This window comes from Haliotis cracherodii, unplaced genomic scaffold (genome assembly GCF_022045235.1).
Source record: "Haliotis cracherodii isolate W230 unplaced genomic scaffold, xgHalCrac1.p SCAF_11, whole genome shotgun sequence".
In the NCBI taxonomy this organism is placed as follows: Eukaryota; Metazoa; Mollusca; class Gastropoda; order Lepetellida; family Haliotidae; genus Haliotis; species Haliotis cracherodii.
In genome coordinates, this window is record NW_027266266.1 from 41,369,548 (window position 1) to 41,385,281 (window position 15,734).

The 15,734-nt window shown below is 37.3% G+C and overlaps 1 protein-coding gene across 1 annotated transcript in view; it reads left to right on the top strand.

The window, feature by feature from the left end:
- The window catches only part of LOC139456505 (carbonic anhydrase 7-like), a 30,128-nt gene extending 17,845 nt beyond the window's left edge, over positions 1-12,283 (top strand). The window contains exons 6-8 of the mRNA XM_071238255.1: positions 871-937; positions 1,931-2,088; positions 11,878-12,283. Coding sequence (XP_071094356.1) covers positions 871-937; positions 1,931-2,088; positions 11,878-12,093 — 441 coding nt within the window. The 3' untranslated portion in view covers positions 12,094-12,283. The remainder of the gene's footprint in view (positions 1-870; positions 938-1,930; positions 2,089-11,877) is intronic.
- The last annotated feature ends 3,451 nt before the right edge of the window (positions 12,284-15,734 follow it).

A 15,734-nucleotide genomic window follows, 5' to 3' on the forward strand; every position in this document is an offset into this window, starting at 1 on the left:
AAATACAAAATTCTTTGGGACAGGCCCGCATATAGTCTCAGACCTATCCAGGCCAACAAACCTGATCTTGTCCTTTTTGATAATTCCCATGAAATCATTTATATCATTGATTTTTCTGTCCCTTTCACACTAATGTGATTGACAAGATTCAGGAAAACATGGCAAATATGCGGACCCCGCTTTCGAAATATTACGCTTGCGTCCCAAGTACCAAGTTGTCCGACTCCACATTGTTCTCGGTGCCTTAGGTTTGGAATCTTCCAATCTGTTGACTGACATTGGGAGAGTATCCGGGCTTGCTACCAGGAGTACAGCCCTTCTGATAATCTGGGTATTGCAGAAGGCTACAGTGTTAGGGAGTCTTCACATTCTCCGAAAAGTTCTGGGTGGGTTTGACTAGGCAGCGCTTTCTGGGAGAAGTGTCTGGGCTGCATGTAGAGGGGGCAAAGGGCCCTGGGGTGATGATAAGCCTAACCAGCCTGACTGTGCCAGGATCACCCAAACCCTCTTTGCTGCATTCGAGACACCCTATATCTGACGTTTCTGCATGTCACTGCATGCATACATCATGGCCTAATGCTATTAAGAAAAGGTGACCTGTCTGCATAAAAACTGCATAGATAGGTTTGGCAAACTCGGTGACTTGGTTCATAGATTGTCGTCGACATGGATCGTTGCTCATAATATCAGTCACTTAATTGTTTTGTTTGAACTTGATTACATACATGCCGCGTTCATATAGCTGGGATATTGTTGAGCTCGGTGTTAAACAACAAACACACACATATTATCAGCTTGACTATACGTCACTCGTCTTTAGACATATTTACTCTGTATGCACTATAATATTCTGCTCTACCTCGATTACAGATCGGGGACAGCAATCAGACGGTTCTGGATAACATCATCAATGCCCTGCCTAAGATTGTTGCAGATGGTAAATTTATTCGCAATTTCACTCCATTCATCACACTGACAATTGAGAGCGAGTTGGTTGTTACGGCCTGGCGAGCGGGGCTTTAGTCACACGCATTGTTACACTGTGTATCTGCAATTACCCACTTGCAGCGTGTGCAGATCACTACAGCCCGTACCATAACCAGAAGTAAGTCCGCAGAGCACATCACACCCGTACTGCAGAGTCTTCAATGGTTGCCAGTTACACAATGGATAAAGTTCAAGCTGCTCAATATTACCTACAATGCCATTCATGATCCACACTATCCACAATATCTACAAACTCTAATTTCAATTCAATAGCCTATTAGCAGCCTACGCTCTCTCGTTCAAATATGCTTAACTGTTCCAGACACTAACATAAAACTGGGTGAAAGATCTTTCTCAGTCGCTTCTCCCACTCTGTGGAACTCACTACCTGTCTTCATAAGGTCTTCCTCTTACCCTCATCTTCCGTTACCTCTTCAACTTTTTAGTTGGAATTTATTATTCTAGAATATCAACCGTAGAAAGCCTGACGTCTGGGAGCCATATTGAAATGGTCCTGATTTTAGTTGTCGGTGTCCTTTTCCCAAATTTTATTTTCACCTAGGATTTTGTCAGCTTCATACAAAGTATCAGAGGTACCGGAATTCCCCATCATTCCTGGTATGGTGGCCTAAATTTGGTTGCTGGCTATCACAGCTCATATTTCAACTTGTGTTGTTGAGTAATTGTTTCCTCTTTAAAATTTTCTAAACAAGTTTTAAAAATATGAAATGTGACATATTGCTAGTTATTGTACTGTTCGTAGTTGACATGTTTCAATGTATTATTAGTCAAGTATAACATTGTCCAGTCACGATAGGGCTTAAAAACTGTCGATGCGACGATGCATTTAACTCTTTCACTCACTCAGTTTCATTAAAAACAAACCATTCTTGTCACTTTACTAAATGTTCAGATAATTAAACAGTGTGTGGTCTGCTTGTAGGCACAAATACAACACTGTCACCTTTCAAGCTTGAAGAACTTCTTCCTTCCAACGTCAAGAACTTCTACCGCTATGCTGGCAGCTTGACATCACCATACTGCAATGAATCCGTGATATGGACTCTCTTTACGGACACCATTAATATCACTGCCTCAAAGGTAGGTCATTGTCAGTGTTAATAATGATCACTATCATTATCGCCATCATCATATTATTCTTCACAGTTGTCACATGGATCGTTTTCATTGATGGAGGTAGGGTAGGACATGCTGTCCTATCATCAGGACATCATCATCCTCTTCAAGGTCAACCACATCAGCACATCACCGCCACTGCATGGTCCTCACGGTTCCCAAACACATATTCGGCGTCTAAGTTGGAGGGGTTGGTCAGGCTCGGTGACTTGGCTCCTTGCGGTCCATCGTTACCGTCTTTCCCTGCTAATTTACAGGCTGTCGTGATATTATAGGTAGAACACTTCTGACATACATGACATGGATCCCCTTCAATATAGTATCCCCTTCAATATAGTTTACCATCATCATCTATTGTTAATCTTATGTCTGTCTTCATTCAATACACAAGAAAAAATACCCATATATACAAAATATACAATTTTGTATATTTGGTATTTCCAAAATATACAATTTTGTATAGTTGGTATTTCCAAAACTATACAATTTTGTATATATGGTTAGATTTTACCACTGCTTCATTGAATTTCTTCACCTTTTATAGTAGGTTTCACATAATATGTGGGTGCAAAGTTTACTAATGATACCGAACAGTATTATTATTGCATGTGACAACAATGCTTTAATACTATTTTCATTATGACAACTATATGATGTTATGAAATAATTTGTATTTCGTTATGTTTTACATAAGAAATAGAAGATTTGTACAGATCTTAATAACAGTTTGATCAATATAAAATACGTACGACACCTTTAGTCAGAATTAGTCAAGGATGGTTAGTTAAGAAATAGTTACCTGTTTACCTTTCATTAAAGTGGAACAGACCAAGTGGCCAGAAAGCAGACATTTTGAGAATTTACAGGATAAGTTATGCACTTTTAATCAAATCATACACCAGAAGTAAAATATTTTTACGGGATATATTTATTTCTTATTAACTTTAATGTGGAACATACCACTCATACAGTGGGCGGAAAAGTTATCATAAGAAATTATATTTTTTTCGTTATCAGAAAGACACTATATATACAACATAAACTGAAACGAGTGCTATCACACATTTTGATGTATTTCATTAGATCATTGCAAAGGACACTATTCCTCAAAGTTGTTGTTCTTGCTTTGCTTTAAGTGTTTAAGTGTGATCGTCTTCTGTCTGGGCCACTTTGGCTGACCTGTCTCCTGTGGGACTCGTGTGTGAGTAGGGTACACATCTATTGCGAGTTTTAGCATTCATAAAATTTATGTTTGTGATGATCCCATTATTATATATATATATATATATTCGCATTTTTTTATCTTTAGCTGCTCTGTGTACTAATGTTAGAGTAGCTATCTCTCAGAAATGTAGGGAAATTTTGTTTGTTCAAGCTGCTCAATATTACCTACAATGCCATTCATGATCCACACTATCCACAATATCTACAAACTCTAATTTCAATTCAATAGACTATTAGCAGCCTACGCTCTCTCGTTCAAATATGCTTAACTGTTCCAGACACTAACATAAAACTGGGTGAAAGATCTTTCTCAGTCGCTTCTCCCACTCTGTGGAACTCACTACCTGTCTTCATAAGGTCTTCCTCTTACCCTCATCTTCCGTTACCTCTTCAACTTTTTAGTTGGAATTTATTATTCTAGAATATCAACCGTAGAAAGCCTGACGTCTGGGAGCCATATGGAAATGGTCCTGATTTTAGTTGTCGGTGTCCTTTTCCCAAATTTGATTTTCACCTAGGATTTTGTCAGCTTCATACAAAGTATCAGAGGTACCGGAATTCCCCATCATTCCTGGTATGGTGGCCTAAATTTGGTTGCTGGCTATCACAGCTCATATTTCAACTTGTGTTGTTGAGTAATTGTTTCCTCTTTAAAATTTTCTAAACAAGTTTTAAAAATATGAAATGTGACATATTACTAGTTATTGTACTGTTCGTAGTTGACATGTTTCAATGTATTATTAGTCAAGTATAACATTGTCCAGTCACGATAGGGCTTAAAAACTGTCGATGCGACGATGCATTTAACTCTTTCACTCACTCAGTTTCATTAAAAACAAACCATTCTTGTCACTTTACTAAATGTTCAGATAATTAAACAGTGTGTGGTCTGCTTGTAGGCACAAATACAACACTGTCACCTTTCAAGCTTGAAGAACTTCTTCCTTCCAACGTCAAGAACTTCTACCGCTATGCTGGCAGCTTGACATCACCATACTGCAATGAATCCGTGATATGGACTCTCTTTACGGACACCATTAATATCACTGCCTCAAAGGTAGGTCATTGTCAGTGTTAATAATGATCACTATCATTATCGCCATCATCATAATATTCTTCACAGTTGTCACATGGACCGTTTTCATTGATGGAGGTAGGGTAGGACATGCTGTCCTATCATCAGGACATCATCATCCTCTTCAAGGTCAACCACATCAGCACATCACCGCCACTGCATGGTCCTCACGGTTCCCAAACACATATTCGGCGTCTAAGTTGGAGGGGTTGGTCAGGCTCGGTGACTTGGCTCCTTGCGGTCCATCGTTACCGTCTTTCCCTGCTAATTTACAGGCTGTCGTGATATTATAGGTAGAACACTTCTGACATACATGACATGGATCCCCTTCAATATAGTATCCCCTTCAATATAGTTTACCATCATCATCTATTGTTAATCTTATGTCTGTCTTCATTCAATACACAAGAAAAAATACCCATATATACAAAATATACAATTTTGTATATTTGGTATTTCCAAAATATACAATTTTGTATAGTTGGTATTTCCAAAACTATACAATTTTGTATATATGGTTAGATTTTACCACTGCTTCATTGAATTTCTTCACCTTTTATAGTAGGTTTCACATAATATGTGGGTGCAAAGTTTACTAATGATACCGAACAGTATTATTATTGCATGTGACAACAATGCTTTAATACTATTTTCATTATGACAACTATATGATGTTATGAAATAATTTGTATTTCGTTATGTTTTACATAAGAAATAGAAGATTTGTACAGATCTTAATAACAGTTTGATCAATATAAAATACGTACGACACCTTTAGTCAGAATTAGTCAAGGATGGTTAGTTAAGAAATAGTTACCTGTTTACCTTTCATTAAAGTGGAACAGACCAAGTGGCCAGAAAGCAGACATTTTGAGAATTTACAGGATAAGTTATGCACTTTTAATCAAATCATACACCAGAAGTAAAATATTTTTACGGGATATATTTATTTCTTATTAACTTTAATGTGGAACATACCACTCATACAGTGGGCGGAAAAGTTATCATAAGAAATTATATTTTTTTCATTATCAGAAAGACACTATATATACAACATAAACTGAAACGAGTGCTATCACACATTTTGATGTATTTCATTAGATCATTGCAAAGGACACTATTCCTCAAAGTTGTTGTTCTTGCTTTGCTTTAAGTGTTTAAGTGTGATCGTCTTCTGTCTGGGCCACTTTGGCTGACCTGTCTCCTGTGGGACTCGTGTGTGAGTAGGGTACACATCTATTGCGAGTTTTAGCATTCATAAAATTTATGTTTGTGATGATCCCATTATTATATATATATATATATATATATATATATATATATATATATATATATATATATATATATATATATATATATATATATTCGCATTTTTTTATCTTTAGCTGCTCTGTGTACTAATGTTAGAGTAGCTATCTCTCAGAAATGTAGGGAAATTTTGTTTGTTTGGCCTTCGCTATTACTTATCTACGACAAAGCGGATCTAACTGCAATTCTTGTTTAAACCGAGCAAAGTATGGTCTTGACGCTCCAGGGAATTGATTCAGGTTGCAAAATATAGGCGTACCTTGTCATTGCGATTTTAGAGAATTCCTCAATGTAATATAATACTGTACTTATAGTGGGTGAGATTGTACTCAGGTTATGGAGCAGTTTAATCTGTGTAACAATATATTTAATGAAAATGATGCAAAACAACCTCAACGATTTGTTTTTATTAATCTTCTTAATTTCCTATGTTCTATATCACTGAACAAACTACTCTGTGCTAACAACACACCCACATCCCGACACAGATCAAACGCCACTTACACAATCATAATCGGGTTAATCTGTATCACTTAACGAGTTTGAATAGCTTACTCTGCCCACAGTCGAGAGCAGCACAGTAATTAGTAGTTTAGACCAGGCGAATACACTGGTCACACTTGACTGGTCTGTCTGATGATTCGGTCACCTGCCAAATGGGATGTCTGACAATTGGATGTGAACCTTACAGAGGAAGTTATTTTATGAACGCGTCACGTGTTACAAAAGAGATGACCATTATCTAAGTAAAATACTTCTAAGATCATAAAGCACATAACATTGAATAAAGTGAAATTCATTTTCGACATACCTTTATGAACAAATTTAAAACAGTGTGGGCAGATTCTATTTTCTAAAAGGGTTGGGGGGTTGTAAATCGTCCTGTTTCGATCCAGATCTAAAACTAGCTAAAATGCGACAGTGATCACTGCATTTAAAACATAAGGAGCAACAACGTTACGATCATGAAAGTATTGTATTGTATTGTATTGCCCTTAACATTATGTTTATCGTTCCAAAGCTCTGTTCTCCAGCTCAGTTTATCTTTGTTTATGAGAACGTTCTTAATATGGGCAATTTTCTTCTTTTGGGACATTGGAGCAGTTAAAACATCATAAATATTAAGATTACAGGCAATTTTAACAACTTTAGAACTCCATGAACTTTTACATAGTAACCATTTTCTTCATCAAAGCGTTACAAGTACTGTTATTAAATCTTGGGGTAGTCTAAAAACATTAGCATGTAATGTAACAAACGGGGAGGAGAGACCCATGTCTCCATTAGTGGCTATACTGGAGGTACCGTTACTAACACCAAGAAATAATTTACAGGCTCTATTTTGGATTAGATTAACGTTTTATCCTCATATTCCAGAGCCATAGAACATTACCGGCTCCACAAGACTTTCATACAGTTTTATAAAAACATCATAAGACATACACCCAACAGAATAAGACAAAGCATGGCTGGCAGAATTGTACAACTCTTTCACAGTTTCACATATCTAGATGCTCGTCAACCCGTAGTCCCAGATAACGATATGATTCTACATAGACCAGTGTTTGCCCAGCGTAGAGGAATCTGGTTAATCTGTATCACTTAACGAGTTTGAATAGCTTACTCTGCCCACAGTCGAGAGCAGCACAGTAATTATTAGTTTAGACCAGGCGAATACACTGGCCACACTTGATTGGTCTGTCTGATGATTCGGTCACCTGCCAAATGAGATCAACGTAGCCATTACACCTTTTTACAAGATGGAAAACATCTTTGCTGTTAGTGATTACATATAAAGAAATCTAACCAATTCACAGGCTATACGTTGTAGAACAGAATGCTATGCCAAGTCATTCCTACCTGATACCATTAATAATTGGAATAGTCACCGGAAAAAGAGGATTATTAAACTTGGAGAATGTTATATTCAGTTAAGCCATGATACCAGATTTTGTCACTTTAAACTTCCATCGGCTTAAAAAACACATCTCAGATAACACATCATGCATGCTCTTGTGGCTGTCACAATGGTACACTGCATTAATTTTTTCACATGCCCCAACTACAATATATTAAGAAACGATTCTATTCTAAAGGTTAAGTGAGTTTCTAATCAGTGGTTTATTGGAAACAATTTGAACAGTGCCTAATTTAGCTATTTTGAACTCGGCCATGTACATCCGACGTTCGGGTGGATTTGCACATATATAATAACTAGTAGTAAGAATTAATACATACTTTGAGACAAGTATTAAGTATTAAACAGTTAAATAGCTTTTCTTAGGAAACCCCTTTCCATCAACCGCACTGTTGACCTATCTTTTTTGTTCTGTTTTGATGTATTGATGTATTATTTAATACAATATGTATATCTCCCCTCATCCCAATGTTAAGAAAAGGAAGCTTGGTGGGTCCTTTGTGGATATAAGAAATGAATACAGACTGCCATACTGTCTGAATGTCTTAACAATCACCGGGTGTGACCACCTAGACAGGATATCATTCGGGTTTCTCATAATTTCTCCATGAGCATGCTGGGTATTGTAGCTTGGGGATATTAAATGCAAGTTTGTTATCAGAGGAGATTGATAGTGAACTTTTAGTACCAGTTAGATATGATATCTATATGACTTCTTTCTGTTTGACAAAGGATTAAGGGTATATGTGTGGCTAATCCTTTCATGCTGATGAAAGAAAGTCACTCTTCTAGTTCATGTAATCTACGTCAAATAAGATCAGAACACATTATTACAACATACTCAGGATACCAATAACAACGAAATGTACAAATTAACAAACATGATCAATATTATTATTATTACATGTTAATGCCATGTATGTAAATATAGCTATATAAACAAATGTTTAATTTTTCAGCTTGTGTGAGGTGGTCCATAAATACAAAAAAACGTATATTTTCCCAAAATTATATTACCCTCAAAAGGGCAATTATATTCATGTTACATTTTTTCAGTCTTTTTTTTAATTCGAATTACGTAACATTTATGTTACTTTGATTTTATTAGACCCATGTTGTTGTTACAGACCCAGGGATTGACTAGGTTCATTACATGTCATAAAAGTGCCGGGACATGTGGTGGCAATACATTCTCTAATTAACACCTGTCACAAAGGGACGGGCAATTTGGGTTTGTCCTCAGGGAATGTGTTATGCAATTTGTGTATTCACGAAATAACATTCAACAAATTATGTACATGGTCCTGTGATGTAGGATTGATGCATTCGTACTTCTTATAAATAAATGAATTGCATTTTTTTTCTTAACCGTGTGCGAAATACGCATAATGTCGGAAAGCGCAAGTTAAATACTGACTTCATCCCAAAAAAAATCACAAACCCTCTCTTATAATTTGTATATTATTCTATATTTTAATTATGTAAATCACGTTCCTGTCACTTTTAATTATTTTCCCAAAGATCAAAGATTAAAGCAGTTATCAAGATTTATTTTCCATATCTTTAGAAATACTTAATCTTTACATTGAAACTGCCATCATGATGTATTATTATTATTATTATTTATGTACATATGGTTTGCACCCAACCATGCGCGTGCCAAATTATACAGCGTCAAGCTTTTAGAGCGCCAACTAAGTTTTCCAAAGTAGAAATTAAGCCAAATGAATATATATCAAGTTTCCTTTTGCTAGAACATATGCATGCTGTTGTGTTTTTTCAAGGTGATCTTCGTTCTCTCATTGATAACAATATTAAAAGAACAAGTATTATAAAATATAATACGGGAATATATTACACACGTTATTTACGCATCCGCTTGCTCATAATACAATGCTAGTAAACAATATTTTTGTTCCAGGGAGTGAATACCAATTAGACCAAGCCAGCTCAACATCTCATTCATTTATAAAAGACAACTTCATCTTAAACATAGTCATCATCGGAGTATTAACAGTTTTTATGTGTGACGCTACATTCCCCGTTATAGTGCAAGTATACATGATAGAAAACGTATGATGTCTGGAAATGTAAGATCCGACGATTGTGTTATGAATAATAATAACGGCATGTTTGATGCTGAACGCTCTGAACGAAAACAGGACAATCCGCCATTGTAGTCCGAGATTTCACATTATAACAATGTATATCTACAATGAAACCGACAGCTCAGAACAAACCAAATTCAACACTTTTAAGTAGTGATAAAATAGTTTTCATCCTCTGTGCAATCCACTCTGTTGGCATATGTGCACGAGAGCATGTTACAAAACACATTGCGGCCTCCCCGTAAAACAAATCCAAGCTCAAACACTTTCAATACAGAAGTTACCGCCGAAGCAATCGCCCCCGACAGCTAATCCTCTCTGTGCATTTGACCATAAAGTCTACTCACATACCAAGCACCGCGCCAGGAAAAGTACCAGACGCCTCGACCGCCCACCCGTCAATATCATTGCAAGGACAGTATGTACTCCCGCTAACAGTGTGGAGTACTAATTAAACCTTCCAGTAATGTTACCCGCCACTAAATCAGTTTTTTGTAACTTGCTGATACTATTTTGCACATACAAAACATTTATAGAGCAATACATAGCAATTATCCTCCTTTACCAACATATACAAAGAAACACAGTGCTCAACTTAAAACACTTCAATTTGCACATATATAATAATTATACACAAATACATAATAATTATCTCCCTTTACCAATATATACAAAGAAAACACAATATTTTCGTAGTATTTTTAAAAACTAATCTTTGATAATATTTTGTAGATGATGTTTCCAAGGACTACCGTTTTACAAAACGCGATTTTCCGCGTTTCCGCCGAGATTTCACATTATAACAATGTATATCTACAATGAAACCGACAGCTCAGAACAAACCAAATTCAACACTTTTAAGTAGTTATAAAATAGTTTTCATCCTCTGTGCAATCCACTCTGTTGGCATATGTGCACGAGAGCATGTTACAAAACACATCGCGGCCTCCCCGTAAAACAAATCCAAGCTCAAACACTTTCAATACAGAAGTTACCACCGAAGCAATCGCCCCCGACAGCTAATCCTCTCTGTGCATTTGACCATAAAGTCTACTCACATACCAAGCACCGCGCCAGGAAAAGTACCAGACGCCTCAACCGCCCACCTGTCAATATCATTGTAAGGACAGTATGTACTCCCGCTAACAGTGTGGAGTACTAATTAAACCTTCCAGTAATGTTACCCGCCACTAAATCAGTTTTTTGTAACTTGCTGATACTATTTTGCACATACAAAACATTTATAGAGCAATACATAGCAATTATCCTCCTTTACCAACATATACAAAGAAACACAGTGCTCAACTTAAAACACTTCAATTTGCACATATATAATAATTATACACAAATACATAATAATTATCTCCCTTTACCAATATATACAAACAAAACAAATTTGGATACACCATATATACAAATTCGTATATTTTGTATATGTCATATATACAAACTTGTATATTTTGTATATATCATCTTTCCAATCTTGTATATCCTTTGGAAATCTTTCATCTTTCCAAAGGATATACAAGCTTGTATATATGGATTTTTTTTGCAGTGATAAGGTATCATGTGATTTCCATTTGCGACAGCCTTTTCTTCATTTCTTCTCAATATAGAAATGTCGATCCGATGACATCCAATGGAAAAATAGCGATGTTACCAGCTCTTATAAAAGCGGGCAGTTACCACTGAGAGAATTGGAACATTCCGAGCAGATTGATTTGTGATTTGGATTTGTTCATCTTAACTTTCTACACAAGAACGCACATTGTCAAAATAATGAGTGTTTGCTGCAACCTGATTGGTTGAAAACAGGTTGTTAAATGGGATTTCAGTCCCAAACATGAAATTAACAAAGGTCAATGCCAACGAATATTCAGTCTCAATTATTTGCCGAAATAAATATTATAGGATAAAAGGCATTCGGAGTGACGAAATAGCTATACTGCTGAATTAACATTACGTTTGATAAATATTTATCAGAACAAAATCCACCGTAAAAAGTCGGGTTAGGTTAAGGTCATCGTCTTAACCATGCTCAAGCAGATTGTTTATGTATCTAAGCTGAACAATAATTTTGCTCTGTTTAACATAAATATTTCATGCTGCGATGTTTTCAGATGGAGGAGTTCCGGAAGCTACAAGCTGTCGAAAAGAACGACAATAACGACTACAACATGTATAAAAACTTCCGCCCAACACAGAGTCTTGGAGGTCGAGTCGTCTACTCCAGCTTCGAACCCAGCTTCGAACCCAACGCTGCTGAACGTCAATACTCCCCTATATCATTGTCCCTCCTCGCACTTGCACCATTAACTCTGTCACACATGATCTAGTTGTGTGAGAAACGGTAGGCAATGTATCCAACATCTGGCTGTTATGTCCCTTTACTGCCAGGATCCGCTAGTGGGGATTCAAATTTTACATCCTCTCTGTTATATTTCTTGGTCTGTCCACTCTTTGTTTCATCATCATGTATTAGTTTGGGCTGTCTTTCAGTTTCTAGCTGACGCTCCGTTATTAAACTGCAGTACCGTGTTTGTTCTTCTTTCAACAGATTTGTTCCGTTTTGTTTGTTGTTTAAGGCCGAACTGAGCAATATGGCGGAAGATAGTAAATGCATGAACCAGATTCTGACAATCCATTGATTGATATCACGAGTATTTGGGATACGATGACATACATGTACATCAACCAAGTCTGCGGGTTTGATCACTGGATTCATGGGTTGCTGAAGATCAATTCTAACCCCGAATTTGAAAAATATCTATCAAACGTAATGTTCATTCAGCAGGATATCTATTTCGTCACTCCAAATGCCCTTTAATCCTATGATATTTCTTTCGGCAGATAATTGTGACCGATTATTCCCTGGCGTTGACCTTTGTTAATTTCTTATTTCGGACTGAAATCCCATTTAACAACTTGTTTTCAACCAGGTTGCAACACAGACTCATTCTTTTAACCATATGTGTTCTTGTGTAACAAGAAGAAAGATGAACAAATCCATCAAGTTTTTCGGCTCGGAATGTTCCAACTGTCTCAGTGGTAACTGTCTGCTTTTATCAGAGCTGGTAACATCGCTATTTTGCCACTGGATGTCATGGGAGTGCCATTTCATTTATTGAGAAGAAATTAACAAAAGGCTGTCACAAATGGAAATCCCATGGTACCTTACTCAACATGCTATGCTGTAGAGCTAATGTTACTTTTACAACTGATTCTTCTAACACATACTTTGATAAACACTGTAAGGCGCACGTAAAATGACGTGAACAGGAATTCTGAAAAAGGTTTGCTCGGATGGTTGCTCAAACTGTGCCACAGTGTGAGGGAATGAATTGTGTTGTATGCTGTTGTTGGGGGACACCAGGTATGGGCGTAATACAGGGTTCCCATTTCACCAATATTGGAAACAGAACCTTGGCCTTCGGCGTGGAGAGCGAACGCTTCAACAACTAAGCTACAAAACCACAAAGATCGACGTTTTGATGTGAAGCATATGCTAAGTTGGTAGAACCACAACCAGGGATCGAACAGAGCTGCTTGACCACAGACTGCACATTTATTCTGCAGTTAATAATACAGATATATTTATCAAAACAAACGGGTAAACTATATGCACGCGTTGTCAAATAAACGTATGTCGTGTCGCGGTTTCCGTTTCCGAGATTAGTAATTTCAACATCTCCTATGTAACTCCGAAGGCCCATGAAGCTGAACCTTTGCATGAATGATCCAAGCTATGTTGGCACGATGACATAGCTCACAGAATCTCAGGTTGCCGCGTGTCTCATCATGAGATTTGATATGCAGGGCCCCAGCCGTGATATTGCCAGAATATTGTTAAAAGGATTCGGACCATGGGATTGTAGCTGCCATAGAGACGCAACTCTGCACAGCGAATTCAATTGCGGCGCCTTAAATGACTGAGCCATCCGTATCCCTTGTAAGACTGGAACTGACAAGGATATAACCCAGGCGACAGTAGGAGGGTGGCTGAACGCGACTATATATCAGTTGTTTTGTAATTTTACCGCTCATGAGATTCGCGTCTTATCTACCAGCCTCACATATTGAAATATTGTCCGTGGTGCCGATGGTAGCGGAGTGCCAGTGGAAGTCCATCAACACGTTCACGCTCTTCTACTCTCGCGACATACTACCTGACCTCGGTCCGGTGGTGGCTACTCAGTCCATCGGTCGTCAGTAATATTGTCCATAATACGCCGGCCTAACTTACGTTTGTGATAATCAATAGCCTGCTTTTGGTATTGTAATGTCAAATAAATCATGACTGTTAATGCCGTAATGCATTTTTTCAAACCAAACTTTGATATACTATACTGATGGAAACGAAAAAGGGAACAATGAAATATAAAATATAGGGAAATAAGCTTTACTGTCAGCACATTTAAAATAGCACGCACACAAATTCAACACACGTCTGAATCAAACGATGATCCTCGTTTGTGTGCATTGTTTCCAACGCTAATTAATATTTAACTTCCACACTCACCATATTTTAACATGCACCATGATTATTTATTTTCTGTGTTCGGTGAACAATTGACTTGCATTTTCATATGTTTGTGACGGGTGCAACCGGTGGGGCAGACAGGGTACCCTGACCTTTTCACGAACTTCTGGTGTCATCACAATCTAATACTGATTCATGATTATTTCTGATGATTTTTGAAATTGATTTGTTGATTTGTAGATTTGTAACTAAAATTACCCCGACTGAATTGTCAGATCTAGATTCGATTATTTACAGGCTTCTGGCATACATGCCCAACTTGATTAAACAAACACATACAAACGCAATATAATTTCACATTATGGGCTTAAAAGTTAACGTCGCATCAGCATTATTTCAATCATATACCGGGGTCAGAAGGACATGCGTTAAACATGTAGATAAAGCTGCTCAGCAGTCCGGACTGCGCGTGTGCGTCCATTAACGACATATCACAATTTAGCAGGATGATGAAATATCATCCATTTATGCGATGAATACTTTCTAATACAATTTCTTTTGGGTACAGGATATTCCATTAATTTATAGTACAAATATGAACTTCATAGAATGTATGGTTTGACAAAACAAAAGTATTATTTAGAACATTCACATACGTTTGCGATACTATACCAAAACATTCAATTAAATTGAAGACAATTCACACCTTCAAACAAACACACTTTCAGGGCCCAAGCACGAATATGCTCTGAAAATGAATATATGTTCTTGGCATATAATGCCAAAACATTTTGTGTATTTGTTAAACAAACAAAGATAAAAGATAAAAAAACAGCCTAGTGCATAAAAGTGACTGGCGAATCCATGATGCTCACAAATGTAACGAGTGTTTTCACACTGTAGGTCAGAGTACGAATGGCACGGAATGAATCAATTGGGTTGGTACATAATTTTTTGTGTGTGGTTTGTTTGTTGTTTAACACCATAGCGGTCTGTAAATAATCGAGCCTGGACCAGACAATCCAGTGCTTGACATCTTGAGCATCGATCCACGCAATTGGGATACCATGACATGCATCAACCAAATCAGCGCGCCTGACCAGCCGATCCCGTTTGTCGCCTTTTACGACAAGGAGTGTCTGAATGGGTTGCTGAGGACCTATTCTACCCTTGATCTTCCCGGGTCCGGGTACATAAAACGTACCAACAGTGCTTCTACTTGCAACCAGCTGCCAGGGCGTTTATGGTTTTAAAATAAGCGATATAATTACAGTGTATACATTATTTATACCATTACATGTTATCTTGCATTTGCGATGCGTATTACTTTAAGCTGGTAAGCTAGCCGCATCACGCATGGAATGTTCAAACCAGTATAACATCCATGCAGCGAGAGTAACCCAACTCACTCACTTTTTCCTCTGTGATACCAGAGCTGATGATAATTTTTCTTTGAATACCAGAACACTTTAAAAAGGCATGTTTGGTGCATCACCT